Source organism: Notolepis coatsorum (genome assembly GCF_963971535.1).
Source record: "Notolepis coatsorum genome assembly, chromosome: 3".
Classification (NCBI taxonomy): Eukaryota; Metazoa; Chordata; class Actinopteri; order Aulopiformes; family Paralepididae; genus Notolepis; species Notolepis coatsorum.
In genome coordinates, this window is record NC_140167.1 from 174,074,171 (window position 1) to 174,095,777 (window position 21,607).

General features: G+C 43.4%; 1 protein-coding gene across 3 annotated transcripts in view; it reads right to left on the reverse strand.

Moving 5' to 3' along the window:
- The window catches only part of satb2 (SATB homeobox 2), a 50,505-nt gene that overhangs the window by 27,532 nt on the left and 1,366 nt on the right, over nucleotides 1-21,607 (reverse strand). For 2 of the 3 annotated variants that reach the window (XR_014619517.1, XM_084311011.1), the window contains exons 2-16: nucleotides 20,541-20,645; nucleotides 20,235-20,368; nucleotides 19,708-19,745; nucleotides 19,546-19,613; nucleotides 14,833-14,985; nucleotides 13,677-13,904; nucleotides 3,081-3,148; nucleotides 2,921-2,967; nucleotides 2,703-2,776; nucleotides 2,569-2,591; nucleotides 2,303-2,367; nucleotides 2,066-2,154; nucleotides 986-1,008; nucleotides 761-795; nucleotides 579-673 (exon numbers count right to left, since the gene is read on the reverse strand). Coding sequence is in view for 2 of the 3 variants with exons in the window: in XM_084311011.1 (XP_084167137.1) it covers nucleotides 579-673; nucleotides 761-795; nucleotides 986-1,008; nucleotides 2,066-2,154; nucleotides 2,303-2,367; nucleotides 2,569-2,591; nucleotides 2,703-2,776; nucleotides 2,921-2,967; nucleotides 3,081-3,148; nucleotides 13,677-13,904; nucleotides 14,833-14,985; nucleotides 19,546-19,613; nucleotides 19,708-19,745; nucleotides 20,235-20,368; nucleotides 20,541-20,645 (1,245 nt within the window). In the remaining variant the exon portion in view is untranslated. The remainder of the gene's footprint in view (nucleotides 1-578; nucleotides 674-760; nucleotides 796-985; nucleotides 1,009-2,065; nucleotides 2,155-2,302; nucleotides 2,368-2,568; nucleotides 2,592-2,702; nucleotides 2,777-2,920; nucleotides 2,968-3,080; nucleotides 3,149-13,676; nucleotides 13,905-14,832; nucleotides 14,986-19,545; nucleotides 19,614-19,707; nucleotides 19,746-20,234; nucleotides 20,369-20,540; nucleotides 20,646-21,607) is intronic. The other variant, XM_084311012.1, reaches the window with a different exon arrangement.

A 21,607-nucleotide genomic window follows, 5' to 3' on the forward strand; every position in this document is an offset into this window, starting at 1 on the left:
ATTGGACGGGCCATCATACACTTTGATCATATTTATCTAAGAATTGGAATAGGTGCCTATAACCAAAACACAATGTTTATTACAGATCTGTGACTAGAAACACTTGACACGGTGCTGAGCTGCATCTCACATTAACCCTTTCACTACCACCACCAATACAGGTTAACCCTTTCACTGCCACACAACAAAGGGTTAACCCTTTCACTACCACACTACAGACGGTTAACAGTCTGTAGTGTGGTAGTGAAAGGTTAACCTTCTGTAGTAGTGAAAGGGTTAACCCTGCCCAAAAAAAAAAGACAAAATGGGTCTATGGTGGGTCTCTAAGGGTTAACAATAAAATGCACCCAAATAGTAAATAGGCTTCATGAACCGCTTCCAATTCAAACTCTTTCACAGACATGGCTTTTTGTTTATGCATAAATTAAGTACAGATTCAAAAACAGCTTTTCCACAACATGACAAAAGCTTGTTTAAGAAACATAAAATATTACGATTCAGAATGTCAAAGTAAGGACGGCAGATACAGACTTTGAGGATAGTGTTTGACAAGCATGTTGAGTTAAGTGTAAACTTACTGATTCTATTTGTGTTTTATCATCATCATCATCATCATCATCATCATCATCATCATTGTTGTTGTGCACCTCTTGGCATTGATGCAGGTGATTTCCTAAGGAAGACAGCAGCAGTTTTCAAATAACATTCATGTTAGATTTTGACATGTAATGTACTGTATGTGTATCCTGTGATAGTGTACCTGAGGAGGAAGCAACAGGAATAGCACAGCCATTTCTGTGGAGAAAACATAAATGTCAAAGTAATCTTTCCATCCCAACGGTTATGCTGCAATATGCATTTGTTTATGAATAGCATTAAAAACGAAATAAACCTGTTGGTTACTTAAGGTTGCAAATTACTCAATATTATTATACTTTTTTTTTTTTTTATCAATCAACCATGGAGGAGTGATCAATTGTACTACCTGATGGGTTCAGACGTGGAGTCCTAAAGAAAGTGAAAAAAAAATAAAGAATTGAACATTGCTACTGATTACCGTTGCTACCTCAGCTAACGTTACATAAGTTACATACATCGCTACTGATTACCGTTGCTACCTCAGCTAACGTTACATAAGTTACATACATTGCTACTGATTACCGTTGCTACCTCAGCTAACGTTACATAAGTATGGTATGACCTGCTTTTTATTTTAATTTTTTATATCTTATGTTGTGGGACTTGTCAACTTTGTTGTTTTTAAATGTGGTCTATAAATAAAGTGGATTGGATTGAAACAAGGTTTGTCGGAAACTGCCAAAATTGGCTTCTCCTCCACACAAAGGTGACATTGACGTCAGTGCGCTCCGCGGCTAAAGTTGACACTTTCAACAGAGAGCGCCCGAAAAAGCATCGCTTCAAAGACGCAAGGCGCGTAGTTTGGAGGAGATGCACACGCCTGTCGCCACAAAACCATTGAGAACTATAGGAAAAAGATGCAGGCGTGTTCAGAAAGGCTTCCAATGTGGTCCAGCGGTATTCTCAAATCTCAACAGTGTCAAAAGACAAAAACTAACTATTTCTGTGATTATGACTTTCCATACACCGATCCCATTCCTGTGACTCTTCAAAATTCAGACCTTCAAATTCCTAGCAACTGAGACATGACAACAAGGAAGAGGGTGTGGGAGAGCCAGCCGGCAGTCGGATAGTTGGTGAGACAAGTGGCTCTCAATGTCTAGTGGATAACGAGGCATTGGCCACAACTGGGGCACCTCATCATCCCCTCTACATTTTACATTTAGTCATTTAGCTTACGCTTTTATCCAAAGCGACTTACAAGTTTTGTACGACAAGTCATCAGGAAGGGCACAACTCTATCAGCTGAGTAACAATCTTCATCACATCTACTGGCTTGGGTTGTTTTAAATGGCTTTTGGTTTTGTTTCAGTTGGTACTCGAACTGGTCAGAGAAAGTCCCATTTTGTACTTTCTGTTCACAGGGGGTCTCTGTGCGGAAAAACGACAAAATGACCATCGGCGTGACCCTGCCCTACCGCAATACCTGTTGTTCTGGTGATGAGTCTATGCTGCTGTCCAAGTCAGACTCTATAGGGGCAAACATCTCCATGTGGGCATTATGTTTCTCCTCATCTGTGGAACAACATGGATAGCCCAAATCAAAATGTTGTATTACCCTACATTTTCAATGGATGTTGTTTACTGAATGATACAAGCGGTTCTAAACCCAATGCGGGCTACATTCTCTGTTTATTTAACCAAGATGAAGCAAGGAGCTGACCTGAGTCTGAATCGAATACCCTCCTTGTCTGGCTGAACTTGTGTTTGGTAGGTGGCTCTTCCTTTCTGTAATAGAGAAGTGACAACAGGCTGTTTAACGGCAGATAACAGATAACAGGCATAGCTCATGGCCAATTATAAGTAAAGAGGATCAAGTGAAAAATTCTATTAACAAGAGTGAGTTTTCTCAGATGAAAGTGTGACATGTAACAATTCTTACAGAAAAGGTAAAACTCCAGCATGCAAAGGATGTCAGACTATACTTACTTGCTATTGGTACTCAAACGTTTCTGTTTCAACAACAAAGTGAAAATGATTAAAATCTCAACATAATTGTCATGGAATGACATGGCAAGGTGTAGTGACACTTTTACTCTTTAAATTGTTAGCAGTAAATGTACCTTGGGGTGCTTGAAACCACTGGATGAGTATGGATTACTGCTGTGGTTGGATGGTCCAGCCACTGCAGCGTGACCTACCATTCACAAACACAAGATTTCTAATAAGATAACCTGTGGCGCCTCAAGTGTGAGAGTTAGTATAGAACTCTATGGTCGCACCTCAAAGCAGAGCCCTGCCAGTGTTGGAATGAGCCATATGCCTTCAGAACAAAACTTACCATTGGCCTTTTTCCAGGATGAAGGCTGATGTTTTGAACAGTACAACCTAAAGAACACACAGTAGGTCAGGTTGTCACAATGTAATCAAGCATCGATATGAGGGACAGATTACAAACTACAGTACGAAGATGATGGGTTTCAGAATGTGTTCCTACTCACTTGATGTTATTATTCCAATTATATAAACGGATGCTTTCCTCTTTATTATCACAGACGAGGCAAGAGACCTGGAAAAAGAATGGTGGATATCATGCCAAAAGGAAAGAATATAAGACAAATGGCTAAAGAAGAAATAGTTGGAATTAGGTTGGGATCTCTTTTTATTTATCCAGGGGAAATACATTTATTATTTTTAAGAAATGGTAAATGGACTGCATTCCTATAGCCTTTATCAAAAGGGATTTGCAACTCATGCCTCACATTCACGCATGTGAGGCATGAGTTGCAAATCCCTTTTGATAAAGGCTATAGGAACACACACACACACACGACTAAGAACATAAAGAAAATAATGACAAACTGTGTGGTAATGAAACACACCAATACTGGACCATTGTGAGCACGCCCATTCACTGAGGAAGTCACACGGTTTGTCTTACAAGTTGACTTGTTTTGATCTGACAGGATTGAGGTTGTAAGCTCATACTGTATGTACAGTGGGACTAAGTCACAAGTATGTCTCAAATCTTGACACTCAAGTCCCAAGACAAGACAGTCTCAAGTCACAACTGTCCGAAACCTTGGGTTTTGAGTTCTGTCCTTTATGTAATGTAATCCATTTACATTTACAACAGAGTGCCAGTAGCAGTGATGGGGAAAATACATAAAAAATGTAATGCTCTACATATGACTTATTACTCTCAATTAAATGTAGTGGAATTACGTTACATTACTTTCAAAATGTATGTACTACATATTACAGTATGTCGACAAGTCTTGTCATCTAATCAATCTAATGTTTCAGAAAAAATAAATCGTAATGTCTTTGACTCTACGAGTCTTCTTCTTCTTGTCGTGTCCACAAGACAGTCAATTACAAGGCTTGGCTAGATGTGGTTCAACCACAGCTGAACACATTGCTGTCCCTTCTCATTGAAATCTGCCAAGTCCGATTCTGTGCAGGGCTGTTCAGCAGGGGGCATATCAGGAGGTGCTGCATGGTCTGTGTTTCAGTGTCACAATCACACACAACGTCCCCATCATGTAAGTATCCCCATTTGATGAGAGTGACTTTTGAAGGTCCAACACCAGATCTCATTCTGTTTAGGCATTTCCACACTGCATAGTTGGTGTCTGCTCCAGGGGGCAGTGCCTCGCTCGCCTTTAGCTCCATTGTTGTTGCTGGTGGGAGGTTGTCAAGTCTTTCTTCCCACCGAGTGACTCTTTCCCTGCATTTCGTCGTATCTCTGGTGGGGCTCTGCCTGCCAGGATGTATAGACAGTCTGTAGGTGTTTTTCAGGCAGCCTGTGATAAGGCGGCAGCTAGCATTGAGGACAGGATCCAACTTCTTGGCATGGGCAGCTCGCAGTGTTAATTTTGACAGCTATTTTCATTTTAGTTTTAGTCTGAAGTAGTCATGTGTCAAGTGCTCCTTTTTCGTTTTCATCATATTTAGTCATCTTCATTTATTTTTCGTTTAGTCAGTTTTAGTCAACTAAATGTCTGAGCATTTTAGTCTTAGTCAGTTTGTCTAAATTTTGTCTTTTTTGTTTTAGTCTAGATTTTGTAGACGAAAACGGATGACATTTGTCTATTTTTAGTTAATGTACAAAAAAAATTATATAAATTATAAAACGTTTTTTTTTTTTTTGCAGCTACTGTTTTATATATACTGTTTTTTAGTAATAACTAGAAAGTAATGGTATTTATTCAACAACAGGTGATTGTATAGATTAGTATCATTAAAAGTTCTATGCTCAACTATGCTTCACCCACGGAAAGGTTGTTGGCACATTGGTTCCACACGGACATTATACGTTGTTGCGCACTTCCTCCTAGCCAGAAGGCTCAGTTTAGGTTAGCTACTGTAGTAGCAGAGGCTCTGTTGTGATTTTAAATGCACAATAAATATTCAACATTCTATTTTGAGACTCCGCCTCAGACTCTTATCATTTGGCACTAAAAGCTAAACATTGTCACCGGTATGGCTGTCCGCAACATGTCATTAATTGTGTGGGAGAGGTCGATCAGTGACCACGTTAGCGTGAGCTAGGTTAGCCACTAGCTAACGCAAGCTAGATGGAAATACAAACAATGTAACTTTACTGGTGAAAGTGATTTACCTTGGAATACTCCTTTGCCAACTTGCTGTACTTTGCTTGCAGGTCTGCAGCTGGATTATGAATAGTCCCAACTTTAGCCAAGGTAACTTTAAGATAAAACTAGCTTTTCAAATAGCTCTTCAGCTAATGCTAATAACATAGCTCCCCGTCACACTGCTCTACTCGGGACGAGGGCATTAAGAAAAGTTATAATTATTTTGTCTCGTCTTGTTTTAGTCAACAATATCAACATACATTACATGAAGAGAAATTTCGTCCTGGTTTTTGTAAATTACATTTTTGTGTCCTCAGTTGTGGTCAACGATATTTAATAAACTATTTAGTCTCGTTAGCGTCAAGTGGTCTTCAATAACGTGACGTCACGTCTCGTTGTCATCATGAAAAAAACCTTCGTTGACGAACATATTTCGTCATCATTTTAGTCAACAAAATTAACACTGGCAGCTCACTCCCATACTGGGCGTCAAAACTACGAGTCAAAACTATGAGTCAAAACTAGGCTTTGTGATAGTTAATATTTAAATAAATATTCAAAACATTTGAATTGAGTATCAATTGTGACATAAGCCATAGTATGTGAATTCCTAATATGTCTATACTACTATATATACTACTATACTTCTACTAAGCACTCAGGGTGTAACACTCAAGTTCAACAATGCGACAGGGGGCGACAGTGACTCAGGAGGTAGAGCGGTCATCTGGTAAACGGAAGGTTTCCGGTTCAATTCCAGCTCCTCCGCAGGCAGCGTGTCGAAGTGCCCTTGAGCACACTTGACACTTAACCCCTAACTGCTCCCGATGAGCAGGTTGGCACCTTGCACGGTCGCCTCCACCGTCGGTGTGAGAATGTGTGAGTGAATGCGTGAATGTAAGGCATATGTTGTAAAGCGCTTTGGATAAAAGCACTATCCAAATTGTAACTGAGGGGTACAATTCCCTGACTGTATTGATAAGTATGGTATCATTAAACCACTACCGCTTTATGTACTTTAATTACTGGCCATACAGTACACGATATATGAATATGATGAACACTTCCCACAATGAAATCGGTTCCAGTCAAAGGTATTAATCAAGTATTTAATGGAGCAAAAGGTACATAGGATACTTTACATTATTCTTTGAATGCACTTGTAAGGCAAAGGAGTATGCGTAGGCAAATCAATAACGAATGTCCATTCTCTGGTTACGCAGGAGGTAATTATACAACCTGAATCTTAGGGAATTATATCTATGGTACACTAGTAATAGCGGGAGATACTGGAAGGGGTTCCCACTGGTTGTAAGCCAGCAAGGGGGTAGAAGATCTGTCGGTAGTAGGACGTCTGGTCAACGATGACTAGGGAGACTTCAGGTACAGAAGCCGGTGCAGTAGTCTCTTGATCCACAGACGAATACAGCTTGGTTCTCTTGTAGACTGTAGCTCTACAGTGAAGAAAGCTAGGCGGCCTCAGGCTCTCTGAGCGCCGACTCGACTTGACTCCTCTCGGGGTAAATCCAACACGTGCAGGCGTCGGCGATTATCCGCTCCATAAATCATAGGACCAAAGCAAATATATTCCAGCCGCAAAGGGCTATGTAGTCGTCGGGTAGATTAATCCAGTGTACATGTCCATACGGTTCTCGCCTAGGTCTCCTCGGGTGAAAGCGCCATGCGGTCGGCCCAGTCTGGATAAGAACTCTAGCTAATACGAGAAAGCGTTGGAGATGCTGGTCACTATAGAATTCTAACCGCACGATACACTATACACAAATAGACTATTAAAGACTCAATAGAAATATGTCGCACTCGACGGTATAGCGCCAAACTCTGACAATTCAGTTACTAATTCGCACGCGGTCTCGATGCTCTATTCTGAGGCCAAACAGGCCATACTTCACCGCACGTTGTATCGTGGGTGAGGCTTCACTTAGTGGGTAACATGCTAAATGGACGAAGGGTACGGAGGTAAGGGCTAAGGGGCTTCTACATTCACCTGTGCCGTATTTATACGCACGGTGCACAAATAGTGCCACTCTCATTTCTGTCGCCGTATCCATGGGCAGGGCCGGGGCAAGTACAGACATGTCGTGTCGGTGACTTTGAACTTGGCTCCGGGGGCCGGTCCCTGGCGCCGGTGGACCACTGTCCAATAGGAGAATGAACTATTATGGGCTGGACTAAAGGGATATTCCGTGTATATGTACATGGAATATACAAGGGATATCAAACGATATACAAATACTATGCAATATATATCAATAAATAAATATATATATTCGGTTTAATCTGATCCTTTGTAACACAAATGCATTTACCATTTACAACGCCACTAAAGAGTTGTACCCTTCCTGTTGACCTGTTGTTCACAACTTGTAAGTCGCTTTGGATAAAAGTGTTCAGCTAAATGACTAAATGTAAATGTAAAACATGACTGGTGTATAGCAATGTGTTGATGTGCCTGGTGTATAGTGATGTGTTGATATGCCTGGTGTATAGTGATGTGTTGATGGTGTATAGTGATGTGTTGATATGCCTGATATGCCTTTTTGACATGGAGTGCCTGTTTGAAATATAGTTGTAACTAGTGTGCCTCAACAATATTCCATGCATCGTACATATTTTTTCTCATAATCAGGTCTTTTTAATGATAATTTTTACATTATTACATCATTATTGTTATTGTTATTATTAACAATATTATTATGATGGTTGTATCAACCCTAAATCTGAGTTGGGGGGGGGGCAATGCAGACAAACAGCTGCATACAGTGCGACCATTTCACTCACATTTGCCCATTCATTTTTGGACACATCACACACCATCGGTGTGTGTACTGTACGTGTGCTGTCATAGCTCCACCTACAGGCCTAATGGAGAACACCAGGAGAACACCAGGATGTGAATAGAGGGTGAATGTGAGGTATATCGTGTAAATAAGTTTTGATTAATTGCAAGACTACACTGTAAAAAAATAAATAATAATAAGTTACCAGAACTTAAAAATATTGAGTTCAGTTACTGTGCATTAAGGTTTTCAGTTTTCAATCCATAATAAGTTAACAGAAAAATAAGTACACAACCACATTATTTCAACCTAATAAAAATATGTTTACTGTAATTGTTTTAAGAACACAAGTTGACTTGGTAATACTGACATTTTGAGTAAAAAAATTTGCTTTTAACATGTGCAATGTTCAATGAAATAGAAAAATAAATAATACAATTTGTTGATTAATCCCACTGGTCACAATGGTGACCGTAATAATGTTTTTGTTATAAGGCTCTGCAAATGTTACTGAATGATGTAGCAATGTATTTCCAGCTAAATTGAAATAATAAACAAATAAAGGGTCTCAATTAAATATGTGGTAGTAAAAAGAACCTGTGGGAGGATTTCAACAAGATAAATGCGACAACAGTGCAAAATATTTCACTATAATATTTCAAAGCAAAAAAAAAAGAAAAAAAGGTTATTATTTTTGTATACTGCTGCCCCCTGTGCCTATGCAAATGGCCCCGCGTGCCTACGCAGGCACACGTGCCTAGGGTTGCCTACCCCTGGTGTATAGTGATGTGTTGATGGTGTATAGTGATGTGTTGATATGCCTGGTGTATAGTGATGTGTTGATGGTGTATAGTGATGTGTTGATGGTGTATAGTGATGTGTTGATGGTGTATAGTGATGTGTTGATGTATCTGGTGTATAGTGATGTGTTGATAATAATAATAATAATTCATTTAATTTATATAGCGCTTCTCAATAACCCGAAGTCGCTGACAGTAGTCGGGAGCAGGGGTACAAACAAAGAGACGAAAGCAAAAAAACAAAACAAAACAACAAAGAAACAAAAACAAAGGAAGATGAGACCATGGGGGGAACGGGGGAGACAGCCTGATGGCACAAAATAAAGACTAGAGACATATCGATCAGGTTGGAGGGGAGGGGGGGGTTTAGGGGTGGGGGGGGTTGAAGGCAAGGGAGAACAGGTGGGTTTTGAGGCGAGCTTTGAAGGTGGAGAGTGTAGGGGAGTCTCTGATGGACTGGGGGAGGGAGTTCCAGAGTCGGGGTGCAGTGCGAGAGAAGGCCCGATCTCCGAAGTTTTTAAGCTTGGATGTCGGGACAGTGAGGGAGGCAGTGGAGGATGACCGGAGGGAACGGGTTGGGCGGTAGGGGAGAAGGAGGTCAGTCAGGTAGGGGGGGGCCAGGCTGTGGAGGGCTTTGAAGGTGAGGAGTAGTGTTTTAAAGTTAATGCGGTGTTTGATCGGGAGCCAGTGGAGGGAGTGGAGGACAGGAGTGATGTGTTCGCGGGACCGGGTGTTGGTGAGGAGGCGGGCGGCTGAATTTTGGACCATTTGCAGTTTATGGAGGGAGCGGGAGGTGATACCAGTGAGGAGGGAGTTGCAGTAGTCCAGGCGGGAGGAGATGAAGGCGTGAATGAGGGATTCAGCAGCGGGGGGGGAGAGGCAGTGACGGATTTTTGCGATGTTGCGGAGGTGAAAGTAGGATGTTTTCACGATGGAGCGGACGTGGGGGTCAAATGAGAGGGTGGGGTCAAGGAGGACACCAAGGTTGCGGACTAGGGGGGAGGGGGTGATGGTGGAGTCGTTAATGGTGAGTGTGATGGGTCCGGATCTGGTGAGGGTGGTTTTGGTGCCAATGATGAGGAGTTCAGTCTTGTCACTGTTCAGTTTGAGGAAGTTGTGGGTCATCCAAGTTTGGAGTTCAGTGATGCATGATTCAATGTGACTGAGGGGTGGGCTGTGGGGGGATTGTGTACTGATGTATATTTGGGTGTCGTCAGCGTAGCAGTGGAAGTTGAGGTGGTATTTGCGGATGATGTGACCAAGGGGGAGAATGTAACAGATGAAGAGCAGGGGGCCAAGGACTGAGCCTTGGGGGACCCCCTGTGTGACTGGGGAGGGGGAGGAGGTGTGGCCAGAGAGGGAGATGAACTGGTGTCTGTCAGTGAGGTAGGAGGAGAACCAGTCAAGTGCTGTGCCCTCAACACCCAGTTGGTGCAGCCTTTGGAGGAGGATGGAGTGACACACTGTGTCAAAGGCTGCACTGAGATCGAGTAGGATCAGGATGTTGAGGGCACCGGAGTCAGTGATGGTGTATAGTGATGTGTTGATGGTGTATAGTGATGTGTTGATGGTGTATAGTGATGTGTTGATGGTGTATAGCGATGTGTTGATGGTGTATAGCGATGTGTTGATGGTGTATAGTGATGTGCCTGGTGTATAGTGATGTGTTGATGGTGTATAGTGATGTGTTGATGGTGTATAGTGATGTGTTGATGGTGTATAGTGATGTGTTGATGGTGTATAGTGATGTGTTGATGGTGTATAGTGATGTGTTGATGGTGTATAGTGATGTGTTGATGGTGTATAGTGATGTGTTGATGGTGTATAGTGATGTGTTGATGTATCTGGTGTATAGTATTGTGTTGATGGTGTATAGTGATGTGTTGATGGTGTATAGTGATGTGTTGATGGTGTATAGTGATGTGTTGATGGTGTATAGCGATGTGTTGATGGTGTATAGCGATGTGTTGATGGTGTATAGTGATGTGCCTGGTGTATAGTGATGTGTTGATGGTGTATACTGATGTGTTGATGGTGTATACTGATGTGTTGATGGTGTATAGTGATGTGTTGATGGTGTATAGTGATGTGTTGATGGTGTATAGCGATGTGTTAATGGTGTATAGCGATGTGTTAATGGTGTATAGTGATGTGTTGATGGTGTATAGTGATGTGTTGATGGTGTATAGTGATGTGTTGATGGTGTATAGCGATGTGTTAATGGTGTATAGTGATGTGTTGATGGTGTATAGTGATGTGTTGATGGTGTATAGCAGGGGTAGGCAACCCTAGGCACGCGTGCCCGCATAGGCACGCGGGGGCATTTTCATTGACACAGGGGGCAGCATAAAAAATAAAATAAAAATAATTTTATATATATATATTATTATTATTTTTTTTTTTTACTTCGCTTTGAAATATTATAGTGAAATATGTTGCACTGTTGTCGCATTTAGTGATGTGTTGATGGTGTATAGTGATGTGTTGATGGTGTATAGTGATGTGTTGATGGTGTATAGTGATGTGTTGATGGTGTATAGCGATGTGTTGATGGTGTATAGCGATGTGTTGATGGTGTATAGTGATGTGCCTGGTGTATAGTGATGTGTTGATGGTGTATAGTGATGTGTTGATGGTGTATAGTGATGTGTTGATGGTGTATAGTGATGTGTTGATGGTGTATAGTGATGTGTTGATGGTGTATAGTGATGTGTTGATGGTGTATAGTGATGTGTTGATGGTGTATAGCGATGTGTTGATGGTGTATAGCGATGTGTTGATGGTGTATAGTGATGTGTTGATGGTGTATAGCGATGTGTTGATGGTGTATAGTGATGTGTTGATGGTGTATAGTGATGTGTTGATGGTGTATAGCGATGTGTTGATGGTGTATAGTGATGTGCCTGGTGTATAGTGATGTGTTGATGGTGTATAGTGATGTGTTGATGGTGTATAGTGATGTGTTGATGGTGTATAGTGATGTGTTGATGGTGTATAGCGATGTGATGGTGTATAGCGATGTGTTGATGGTGTATAGTGATGTGTTGATGGTGTATAGCGATGTGTTGATGGTGTATAGTGATGTGTTGATGGTGTATAGTGATGTGTTGATGGTGTATAGCGATGTGTTGATGGTGTATAGCGATGTGTTGATGGTGTATAGTGATGTGCCTGGTGTATAGTGATGTGTTGATGGTGTATAGTGATGTGTTGATGGTGTATAGCGATGTGTTGATGGTGTATAGCGATGTGTTGATGGTGTATAGTGATGTGTTGATGGTGTATAGTGATGTGCCTGGTGTATAGTGATGTGTTGATGGTGTATAGTGATGTGTTGATGGTGTATACTGATGTGTTGATGGTGTATACTGATGTGTTGATGGTGTATACTGATGTGTTGATGGTGTATAGTGATGTGTTGATGGTGTATAGTGATGTGTTGATGGTGTATAGCGATGTGTTAATGGTGTATAGTGATGTGTTGATGGTGTATAGTGATGTGTTGATGGTGTATAGCAGGGGTAGGCAACCCTAGGCACGCGTGCCCGCATAGGCACGCGGGGGCATTTTCATTGACACAGGGGGCAGCATAAAAAATAAAATAAAAATAATTTATATATATATATATATTTTTTTTTTTACTTCGCTTTGAAATATTATAGTGAAATATGTTGCACTGTTGTCGCATTTATCTTGTTGAAATCCTCCCACAGGTTCTTTTTTGTAAGTCGACTATTTTGCACACCCCTATGACAGCTATACAGCTGTTCCCATGGTGCTCAGCTGTCAGCAGTCAGCTGGCCTCCCGTGCCCACGCGCAGTTCCCAGCTAATCACACAGTGCTGCGGTTGCATTCTGTATGTGCCGTCTTTCATGATGGCAACTCCCGCTAAGAAAGTTAAAGCAAAGGAAATTCGGGCATTCCAGCCCTCGTGGACAGACGACTACGGGTTTGTGTGTCAGAAGGACCGTGCTGCGTGTACTTTATGTTTAGAAAATGTAGTTTGCAGAACGTCAGGTGTGAAACGCCATTTTGAGACGAAGCATCAAAAAAGTTAAGGCAGAATCGATTAAACGTGCCGTGGCCAGGTATGGAAAGCAAGCCAACACCCTCAAAGTGTTCACGACTGCTAAAAACCACGCAACTGAAGCAAGCTATCGCATTACTCATTGCATTGCGAAATGTTGAAAGCCATTCACTGACTCAAGGAGGCTTTTCTCTGTAGCTCAGATGTTTTGTTTGAAGGCTTGCCAAACAAAGAGACAATCAAATCAAGGAGAAAAGATATCCCCATGTCAGTTTGAAGTGTCGAGCGATGCATCAACGAAATGTCAGAAAATATCAGAGAACAGCAAACAGCTGGATTAAAAGATGCTCCGGTGTGCAGCTTAAAGTGACCAACTACAGCCCCCAGATAACGGAGCTCAGTAAAGCAAAACTGTTTGTCTGCATTGCACCCCCGCCCCAACTCAGATTTAGGGTTGATACAAACATCATAATAATATTGTTAATAATAACAATAACAATAATGATGTAATAATGTAAAAATTATCATTAAAAATACCCGATTATGAGAAAAAATAATTACGATGCATGGAATATTGTTGATATGGCACAGGCTCACTAGTTACAACTATATTTCAAACTGGCACTTCATGTCAAAAAGGTTGCTGACCCCTGGTGTATAGTGATGTGTTGATGGGCCCGGCGGCGCCGGCTGTCCCCTGGTTCTCACCTGGGTGTCTTGGGGCTGTCCCCTGGTTCTCACCTGGGTGTCTTGGGGCTGTCCCCTGGTTCTCACCTGGGTGTCTTGGGGCTGTCCCCTGGTTCTCACCTGGGTGTCTTGGGGCTGTCCCCTGGTTCTCACCTGGGTGTCTTGGGGCTGTCCCCTGGTTCTCACCTGGGTGTCTTGGGGCTGTCCCCTGGTTCTCACCAGGGTGTCTTGGGGCAGGTGCAGGACGGTGTGCAGCCTCTCGCTGTGGTGGTGCTGGGACTCCTCCTCGTACATCAGGTCCCGGTCGTTCTGCGGCAGCGCCAGGAACCTCCGGATCGTACACAGGTTCTCCCACAGGGTCCGGTTCTCCGGGCTGGGGTTCCCCTTCCACCTCAATAACTCATACAGCCAACCCTGAGAGAGAGAGAGAGAGAGAGAGAGAGAGAGAGAGAGAGAGAGAGAGAGAGAGAGAGGCAGATGGAGAGAAAGAAAGTTGCTTGTCAGTAGAGGGAATTGATCACTACTTCACTACCTCACTACTTTTAAGGACTCTATCGCAGAGTTGTTTCCACACACCTGCAACTGTCACCCAGCATTTTAACTGTCATTGTATTGTCTGTTTCTTTTCAATTACATTTTATTTCGTTTTTTTGTCCCCTTTCACTGTTACCCTTCGAGAGGCCCATTTGTCCTCTCGCCAGGCCGTCGTTTTAAATAAGAAATAGTTTTGCAGGTGGGGAGAAAGAGGGAGACGGAGGTGCAGGAAGACTATGAAATAGGTGGAGACAAAGAAGGACAGAGGAAGAGAGAGAGGTGATGAAGAGAGAAGGAGGGAGAGAGAGAGAGAGAGAGAGAGAGTTAAATAAGTGGAGACAGCAGGACGGGAGGGTGCAGGAAAAAGAGAGGAAGGGTGAAGGGTTGAGAGAGAGAACTTAGTACGAAGCAACAGAGAGTTGGAGCATGAGAGATGAGGAGAAAAGATAGAGATGGAAAAACAGAGGAATATGGGGTGGGGGATAGAGAGAGAGAGAGAGATGGAAAAGATTTAATTATCTCTGCTAGACTGGTCCAGTTTGTGACACCAGCTGTTGTGTTCAACCAGCCACCTCCAGCACCATGCACCGCTAATAGCCTTCTCTCTCTCTCACATGTACACACATAATACAACACACTGGCACATATTACTTTTCTCACGTATACGCCTGCTGACGCACAGTCACACACGCTATTCTCACGGAACACAACCCACTTTACATTGGATTGGATGCCATTTTCTTTCTTCATGTGAGTCCAATAACTAGGTAGTAATTAGGCAAGGTAAGGTCCGAGACTTGACCCTCACCTGGCTCTTGTTGGCGGCCACCTTGGCGAACAGGGCCTGCGAGACCTTGGCTCTCTTCATCTCCTGCTGTATCTCGTCGTAGATGCCGGACGTGATGTTGACCAGGGACTCCAGCTTCAGGGGCAGCTCAGGGAGCGGGCACGGGGGCTTGGGCTGGGGGACGAGATCCAGAGATGTGAAACGACACAGTACACAGTGTGGGGGAGTCATTAACTAGTTCACCGACTAGTGTAACTACATTTTGCAATAGTTAAATACATGTTTTTGTGGTAGTTGGTAGCTTCTTCAGTAGTTAACTACTCTGGGTAATGTAGTTTACATAGTATAGTTACAAACTAGATTCCCCAAGACGTTTAGCGTTTCCTGATTCCACCTCAACAATTGCTCCCTGTCCTCTCCATAAAATACTTCCTCAGATATGCCTACGTAATGTTTCGTCAGCCCTGCTCCCTAAATCAAACACACCCACAATTTACTCTGCGTCAGTTTAGTTGTTGCTGTGTGTAAGTTAACTATATGAGATTCCATACTCTATGGAGTATCAGGGACTACATTGAAAATAATAATTCCACCTTTTGACATTTTGCAGGAGGAGGTGGGGAGACAATCAGGCCAGATGTTGGGAAAACATCTCACCAGGAACGCCAGTGTGTTGTTGTTGTTGTGTGTGTTGTAGTGCCACTATTCATTTTAAGGGTTAGGGTTATTGTTAAGATACCTCCTTATACTACAACATTGTTGGTAAGCTACCTCCTTATACTACATCATTATTGGTAAGCTACCTCCTTATACTACATCATTATTGGTAAGCTACCTCCTTATACTACATCTTTATTGGTAAGCTACGAAAAATCAAACCTCTCTACTGCGCCTCTACCACTCCTCCACCACTCCACTCCATTTTTTGTGGATTTTGTGACTCCTATTGTTCTGGACCGGGCCAGATTTCACACCTCCACTGCCTCCCACAGGCTGGGGAGATTTTCATCTTACATTTTTATTCGTCCCAAACGCCCCAGCTCCATCCGATTCCTTAGCTTTTTTCACTGTTTACTTATCATGCATTGCAACACTAATATATGGGCAGTACCCCAAGTCAGACTGCCCATATAAAAATTATCTTGGGGGTCTGAGGGCAGTAGCCCCCGACCCCCTCTCTGGGGCAGCACTTAAGTTAAGTACCCTCCCTTTGTTCACTTTGGGAGCTAGCCACCATCCCCCGAAATATAACACCTGAGTGCTAGTTCTATAGTGGCAGAGGAGCAGCAGACCAGCAGCAGAAGTGTTTTTTTATTTATTTTTTGTCTTTTTGAATTTTCAGTGCTGCATCTGTACCTCCGCACAAAATACATCAGCATTTTGCTACGCTGCCCCTCTAGCTCATGGAATGAACTCCAACCGTCCTTAAAGCTTGAGATTCTCCCCTCTGTTGCAGAGTTTAAAACTTTAATCTCCAACCTTTGTCAATCAAGTTGTACGTGTTTTAGTTGATTTGTTATCCTTGCAAGGCACCAACCTGCTGGTCGGGAGCAGGTAGGGGTTCAGTGTCTTGCTCAAGGACACTTCAACACGCTGCCTGGGAGGAGCCTGGATCTAACCCGTAACCTTCAGATTATCAGACGACCGTTCTACCTCCTGAGCCACTGTCGCTACGCAGTGCCCGGTTACAAACGAACACAGTCACACCAGGGAGCCCAACCCTACTGTCGGCTTCTAAGCAGCTTCACTGGCAAAGTCGGGGTCCAGTGCCTTGCTCAGCGGTAGTAGTATTTGTTGAGGGAGGGAAGCAAATCGCTCATCCACCCCACCCTGCAGACACAGGGATTCGAACTGCTGACCTCACGGTCACAAGTCATCTGTTCTAACCTTCAGCTCACTGCTGCACCCGTTTGTTACATGTGTGTAGTGCTGGCGAGGGTATTGAAATCACTCCTGTCTGTGGTTCTGTCCACACCAGCCATAACGTCAACGTTCAAATGTCAACGACAAGTATTTTACTTGAATTAATTTCCATCATTATCCAATAGATATTCAGTATAAAGTTACACCTTTTGAACGCAAGAGGGTGATATTTCACAGGTCAGCTGTTCCGAGCCTATTGTAATCAGCTCTCTGGCAGCTACAGTGAAAGAAAAGTGTAGTTGCTATACCTACAGTATGCATTTTCCCCCATATTGTGCTGTCGGAACAGTCTTATGTTTGCAGGTAATAGCAAGTACATTTCATGTTCGCTATTACCTATATTTAGGTCACCATCATCTTATCAACCAGGAAATGCTCACGTGAAACCTATTTATGCATGAAACTCACAATAGAAGTTGGTAAAGGCGGCTGAGTGGCGCAGTGGGCAAGGCGCTCGCCACTAACACAGGAGATGCTGGTATCGAGCCCAGCTCTCTGCGTTGCTACCGGCTTGGCCGGCCGTCATACGAACACAATTGGCAGTGTTAGAGGGTGGGAAAGCCGGTGGGTGGGGATTGGACGTTGTGGACAGCGACTCCTACAGGTCGGTTTGGTGACGCCGGTGCGGCGGAAACAGGAAGTATCGGGGGCAGCGTGAGCCTCCCACGCGTTACTCCTCGCCACTGAGAGTTCGAGCTGCTGCGGTGAAAAGATGCGACAGGCTGCCTCCTCGTGTACCGGAGGGGACACGTGATGCAAGGCTTCTATCCTCACTACAGCCGACCAGTGGGAGGCATAGTCTAGCAACGTTCAAGACGGGGGAGGGAAGAATTGGAAATACGAAATTGGGATGGGATAAAAAAAAATTAAATGGGGAGAAAAAGTGGATAAAAAAAACAACAATAGAAGTTGGTAAATCTAGTGATCACAGCCACACCCCCTCGCCCCCACCAACCCCCAGCACTCCCACACTCACTCTAGAGGAGCACGACGTCAGGCGGGTGCTCAGGGCAGTGAACCCCAGGAAGGCGTCTGGTCCAGACTGAGTACCTGGGAAGGTGCTCAAAGCATGCGCTGACCAGCTCTCCTACATCATCACTGTCATCTTCAACCTCTCCCTGGCACAAGCACTCATCCCACCCTGCCTTAAATCCGCCATAATTATCCCGGTACCCAAGAAAGCTGCCACAGACAGCCTCAACGACTATCACCCAGTAGCACTCACACCTGTCATCATGAAGTACTTCGAGAGGCTGGTCCTACAGCACATCAAGGCCTGCCTCCCCGCCACCTTAGACCCACACCTACCGGGCAAACAGATCCACAGATGATGCCATAGCTTAGCTATAGCTCTCCACTCTGCGCTGAGCCACCTGGAACATCGGGGGAGCTATGTCAGAATGCTCTTCATCGATTACAGCTCAGCCTTCAATACAATCATCCCAGACATCCTGGTCACCAAACTGCTGGATTTAGGCCTCCCCACACCCACCTGCTCCTGGATTAAGGACTTTCTGACCAACCGTCCCCAGACGGTGAAACTCGGCCCCCACCTGTCCTCCTCCCACACACTCAGCACCGGCTCTCCCCAGGGATGTGTGCTGAGCTCTTTGCTGTACTCCCTCTCTACACCCATGACTGTAGTCCAGCCCACCCGGAGAACATCAATTTGCTGACGACATGACGGTGGTTGGACTTACTGCAGGGGGGATGAGTCTGCATAGAGAGATGAGGTCCTGAAACTAACAGTGTGGTGTTCGGTGTATAACATACTGTAGCACTGAACACCACAAAAACCAAGTAACTCAACTTTGACTTCAGGGAGAACAGTGCAGACCCCACCCCCATCTGCATAATGGCGAGGATGTGGAGAAACTAGAGAGTCAGCTCCTTCAAGTTCCTCGGAACCCTCATATCTGCTGACCTCTCCTGGACCGCAAACACAACCGCGGTCATCAAGAAGCAGAGACTTCACTTCCTGAGGGTGATGAGGAAGAACAGACTGGAGGAGCAGCTGATGGTGCTCTTCTATCGCTCTGCTGTTGAGAGCCTGCTGACGACACTGCATAACAGTGTGGTACGCCAGCTGCACTGAAGCAGACAGAAAGGCGATTCAGAGGGTCATAAACTCGGCACAAAGAATCATCGGCTGCCCCCTCCCCTCCCTGAAGGACTTGCACAACTCCCGCTGCCTCAACAGAGCAAAGAACATTATAAAGGACAGCTCACACCCTGGCTTCCACCTGTTCCACCTGTTACCAACGGGCAGGCGTTACAGGTGAATCAGAGCCAGAACAAACAGGCTCAGAGACAGTTTCTTCCCCAGAGCCATCACCACCTTGAACTCTAACATGCACCAATAATTCACCCTGTCCCCCTCCTCCCACAGTTAACATCCTACCCCTCAAGTGCAATATCCACAAGTGCAAATACCCACCTACTACCGTCTGACACTGTGATGTACCGTCTGACATTGTTATTTTGTATATTGTATAGTATTGTAACATTGTTTTATTGTATAGTATTTATGTTTCTCTTTTATTACTTGTGTGATTTTATATTTGCTTCCACTACTGCACCTTAAGTTTGAGTCCCAAAGCTGGTTGTATGCAAATATAATGACAATAAAGTCTAATCTAATCTAATCCACCGGAAGAATCCTCTTTCCTGCTGTACCCGGCCAGCCTACGGGGGGGAAAGGTGCCTGATTGAATGACCTGTGAGTTATGAGTTTATATGTGGCCACAATTAAATGGAATAGGCACTTTAGTTTAGCTATGCCACCATCACAGAGGAGCGTCTCATTCTTACCTTGAATGATCCATTTTTACGGAGGTTTGTCTCATGATCTGTGACGGTACTAACATTACCGTTGGCTTCTGGGAGAGAAGAAAAATCAGCCATCAGGAACAAAGACGAGACACATCAGGAATGAAACCCACAAGCATGAAAAACAAGAAGGCATCATCTCACCTGCTGCTCTCTGCTGACTATGCTTGTTGCAGTACAACCTGCAGCATAAACACATGGAGATGGTTTTATAATCACAATAGCAGTCATTTACCCAATCCCCCTATTTCAGTCTCTTATATTCCTTTACAATTGCAATTAAAGGAACACGCCAACATTTTGGGAAATTAGCTTACCATCTTCTCCAGAGAGAGACAAGAAGATAGATAGATACCAGTTTTTACTCTCTGTGCGTTCAGTAGAAAGCTATCTGGCTGCATGTTAGCCTAGCTTAGTACAATGAATGGAAGCGGACAGTGCCGGTCAGCCTTCAGGAGAGGTGTTAGTTGGACAATGCCTAGGCTAACCGGCACTGGCCGCTTCCATTCATTGTGCTAAGCTAGGCTAACGTGCAGCCAGATAGCTTTCTACTGAATGCACAGAGGAAACTGGTATCTATTTTCTTGTCTCTCTCTAGAGAAGATGATAAGCTAATTTCCCAAAATGTTGGCGTGTTCCTTTAAGCTCAGTAGCTTTAGAAAATGACTAACAGATATGTCCCCTTGGCTTCATCCTCATCTTGTTCAGCTCCACTCAGAACAGCACATGGGTAATGGTAGGACTTCTTGCAGCGCTTCACCTCGCAGCCGGAAGTGGCGCCCCTTTGCTTGCAAAGGTCACAAAACTAATGCAGAAGAAACAAGACACATTTGTCATTGTCACATTTGATTTGATTGATCTTTTTTTTTGGTTGGTTGTAAAATTGGATTCTATGTAAGGCGGAAATGAGGCATATCCAAAAAAACAAGAATACATTTTCAATGTATCAATCAATTCAAGGGAATAAAGCAATTTACCAGTTTTCTACCTCGTTTGACCTCAGCCTTCACATCTTCCACAGAAAAACCAAACAAGTCATCAAACAATGGTGAAGACTGGCAGTAAATGCCAGCGGAATATAGCTGCAAATCAGAAACCATCATGTGTGTTAGGGCAAGACATGATGACATTTTGTCACAATTCAAAATACAGTACCCGTTGATGATCATTAAAGGGGCACTTCACCAAAACAATGCTGATTTATTTTGCACATAATCTCAAAAACTCTACAGTTTTGCACACATTCATTTAGTTTGACAGTCATTGAGAGTAAATTAATTTGGATATGGTCCACAGTGATGTCATCGGGGACATTGAATCCTTGTGTTGTTGTATTGCTCTTTTCCTCTACATCATTTCATTGAGCTGTAATTAACACATCACAACAAGGATACAGTTCCAGAATTTTGGAACTTATTCTACACGTTCAAATGACTGGTTGGTTCTTAGGGTTCCTTGAGTTTGCTCTGAACTAGCAAAAACTGCTTTTTCGTCTGATGCTTCAAACACCTGGAATGCCCTCCAACTGAAGGTTCTGTTAATAATTTATTTATTTTGTATTATTCTTTCTTCTTATTTATTATGTTTATATGCATGAAATTGGATTGCTGATAAACTATGTCTTGTTTTGTAAGCTCATCGTCGCTGTAAATGGGGGTAGCCTCAGTGTCTTAAGAGTTGAAATAAAGGTTTGAAATTAAATGTGTTTTGGACAATAATAATAATAAATAATGGATTGGATTTATATAGTGCTCTTCTCTGACTCAGAGCGCTTCACAGAGTCCATTATTCGTTCATACACAGTCATACCTATGAAGGGGGTCATTTCTGGAATACCAATCGAATTTGGTGGAAAATTTAAAGGGAGACAAACGTAATAGGGGTGTAAAAAATGCCGAAAGAATGAAAAGGGGAGCAGAGAAGAAAGAGACTGAGACCATTTTGATTCAGTGTGAAACTGAGGGTATTCGGAAATTAGGTGTTCTTGGGATATTTCTTTGGTATATAGAGTTAGGGAGTTTGTACCTTTGAGATGTTTCAACTG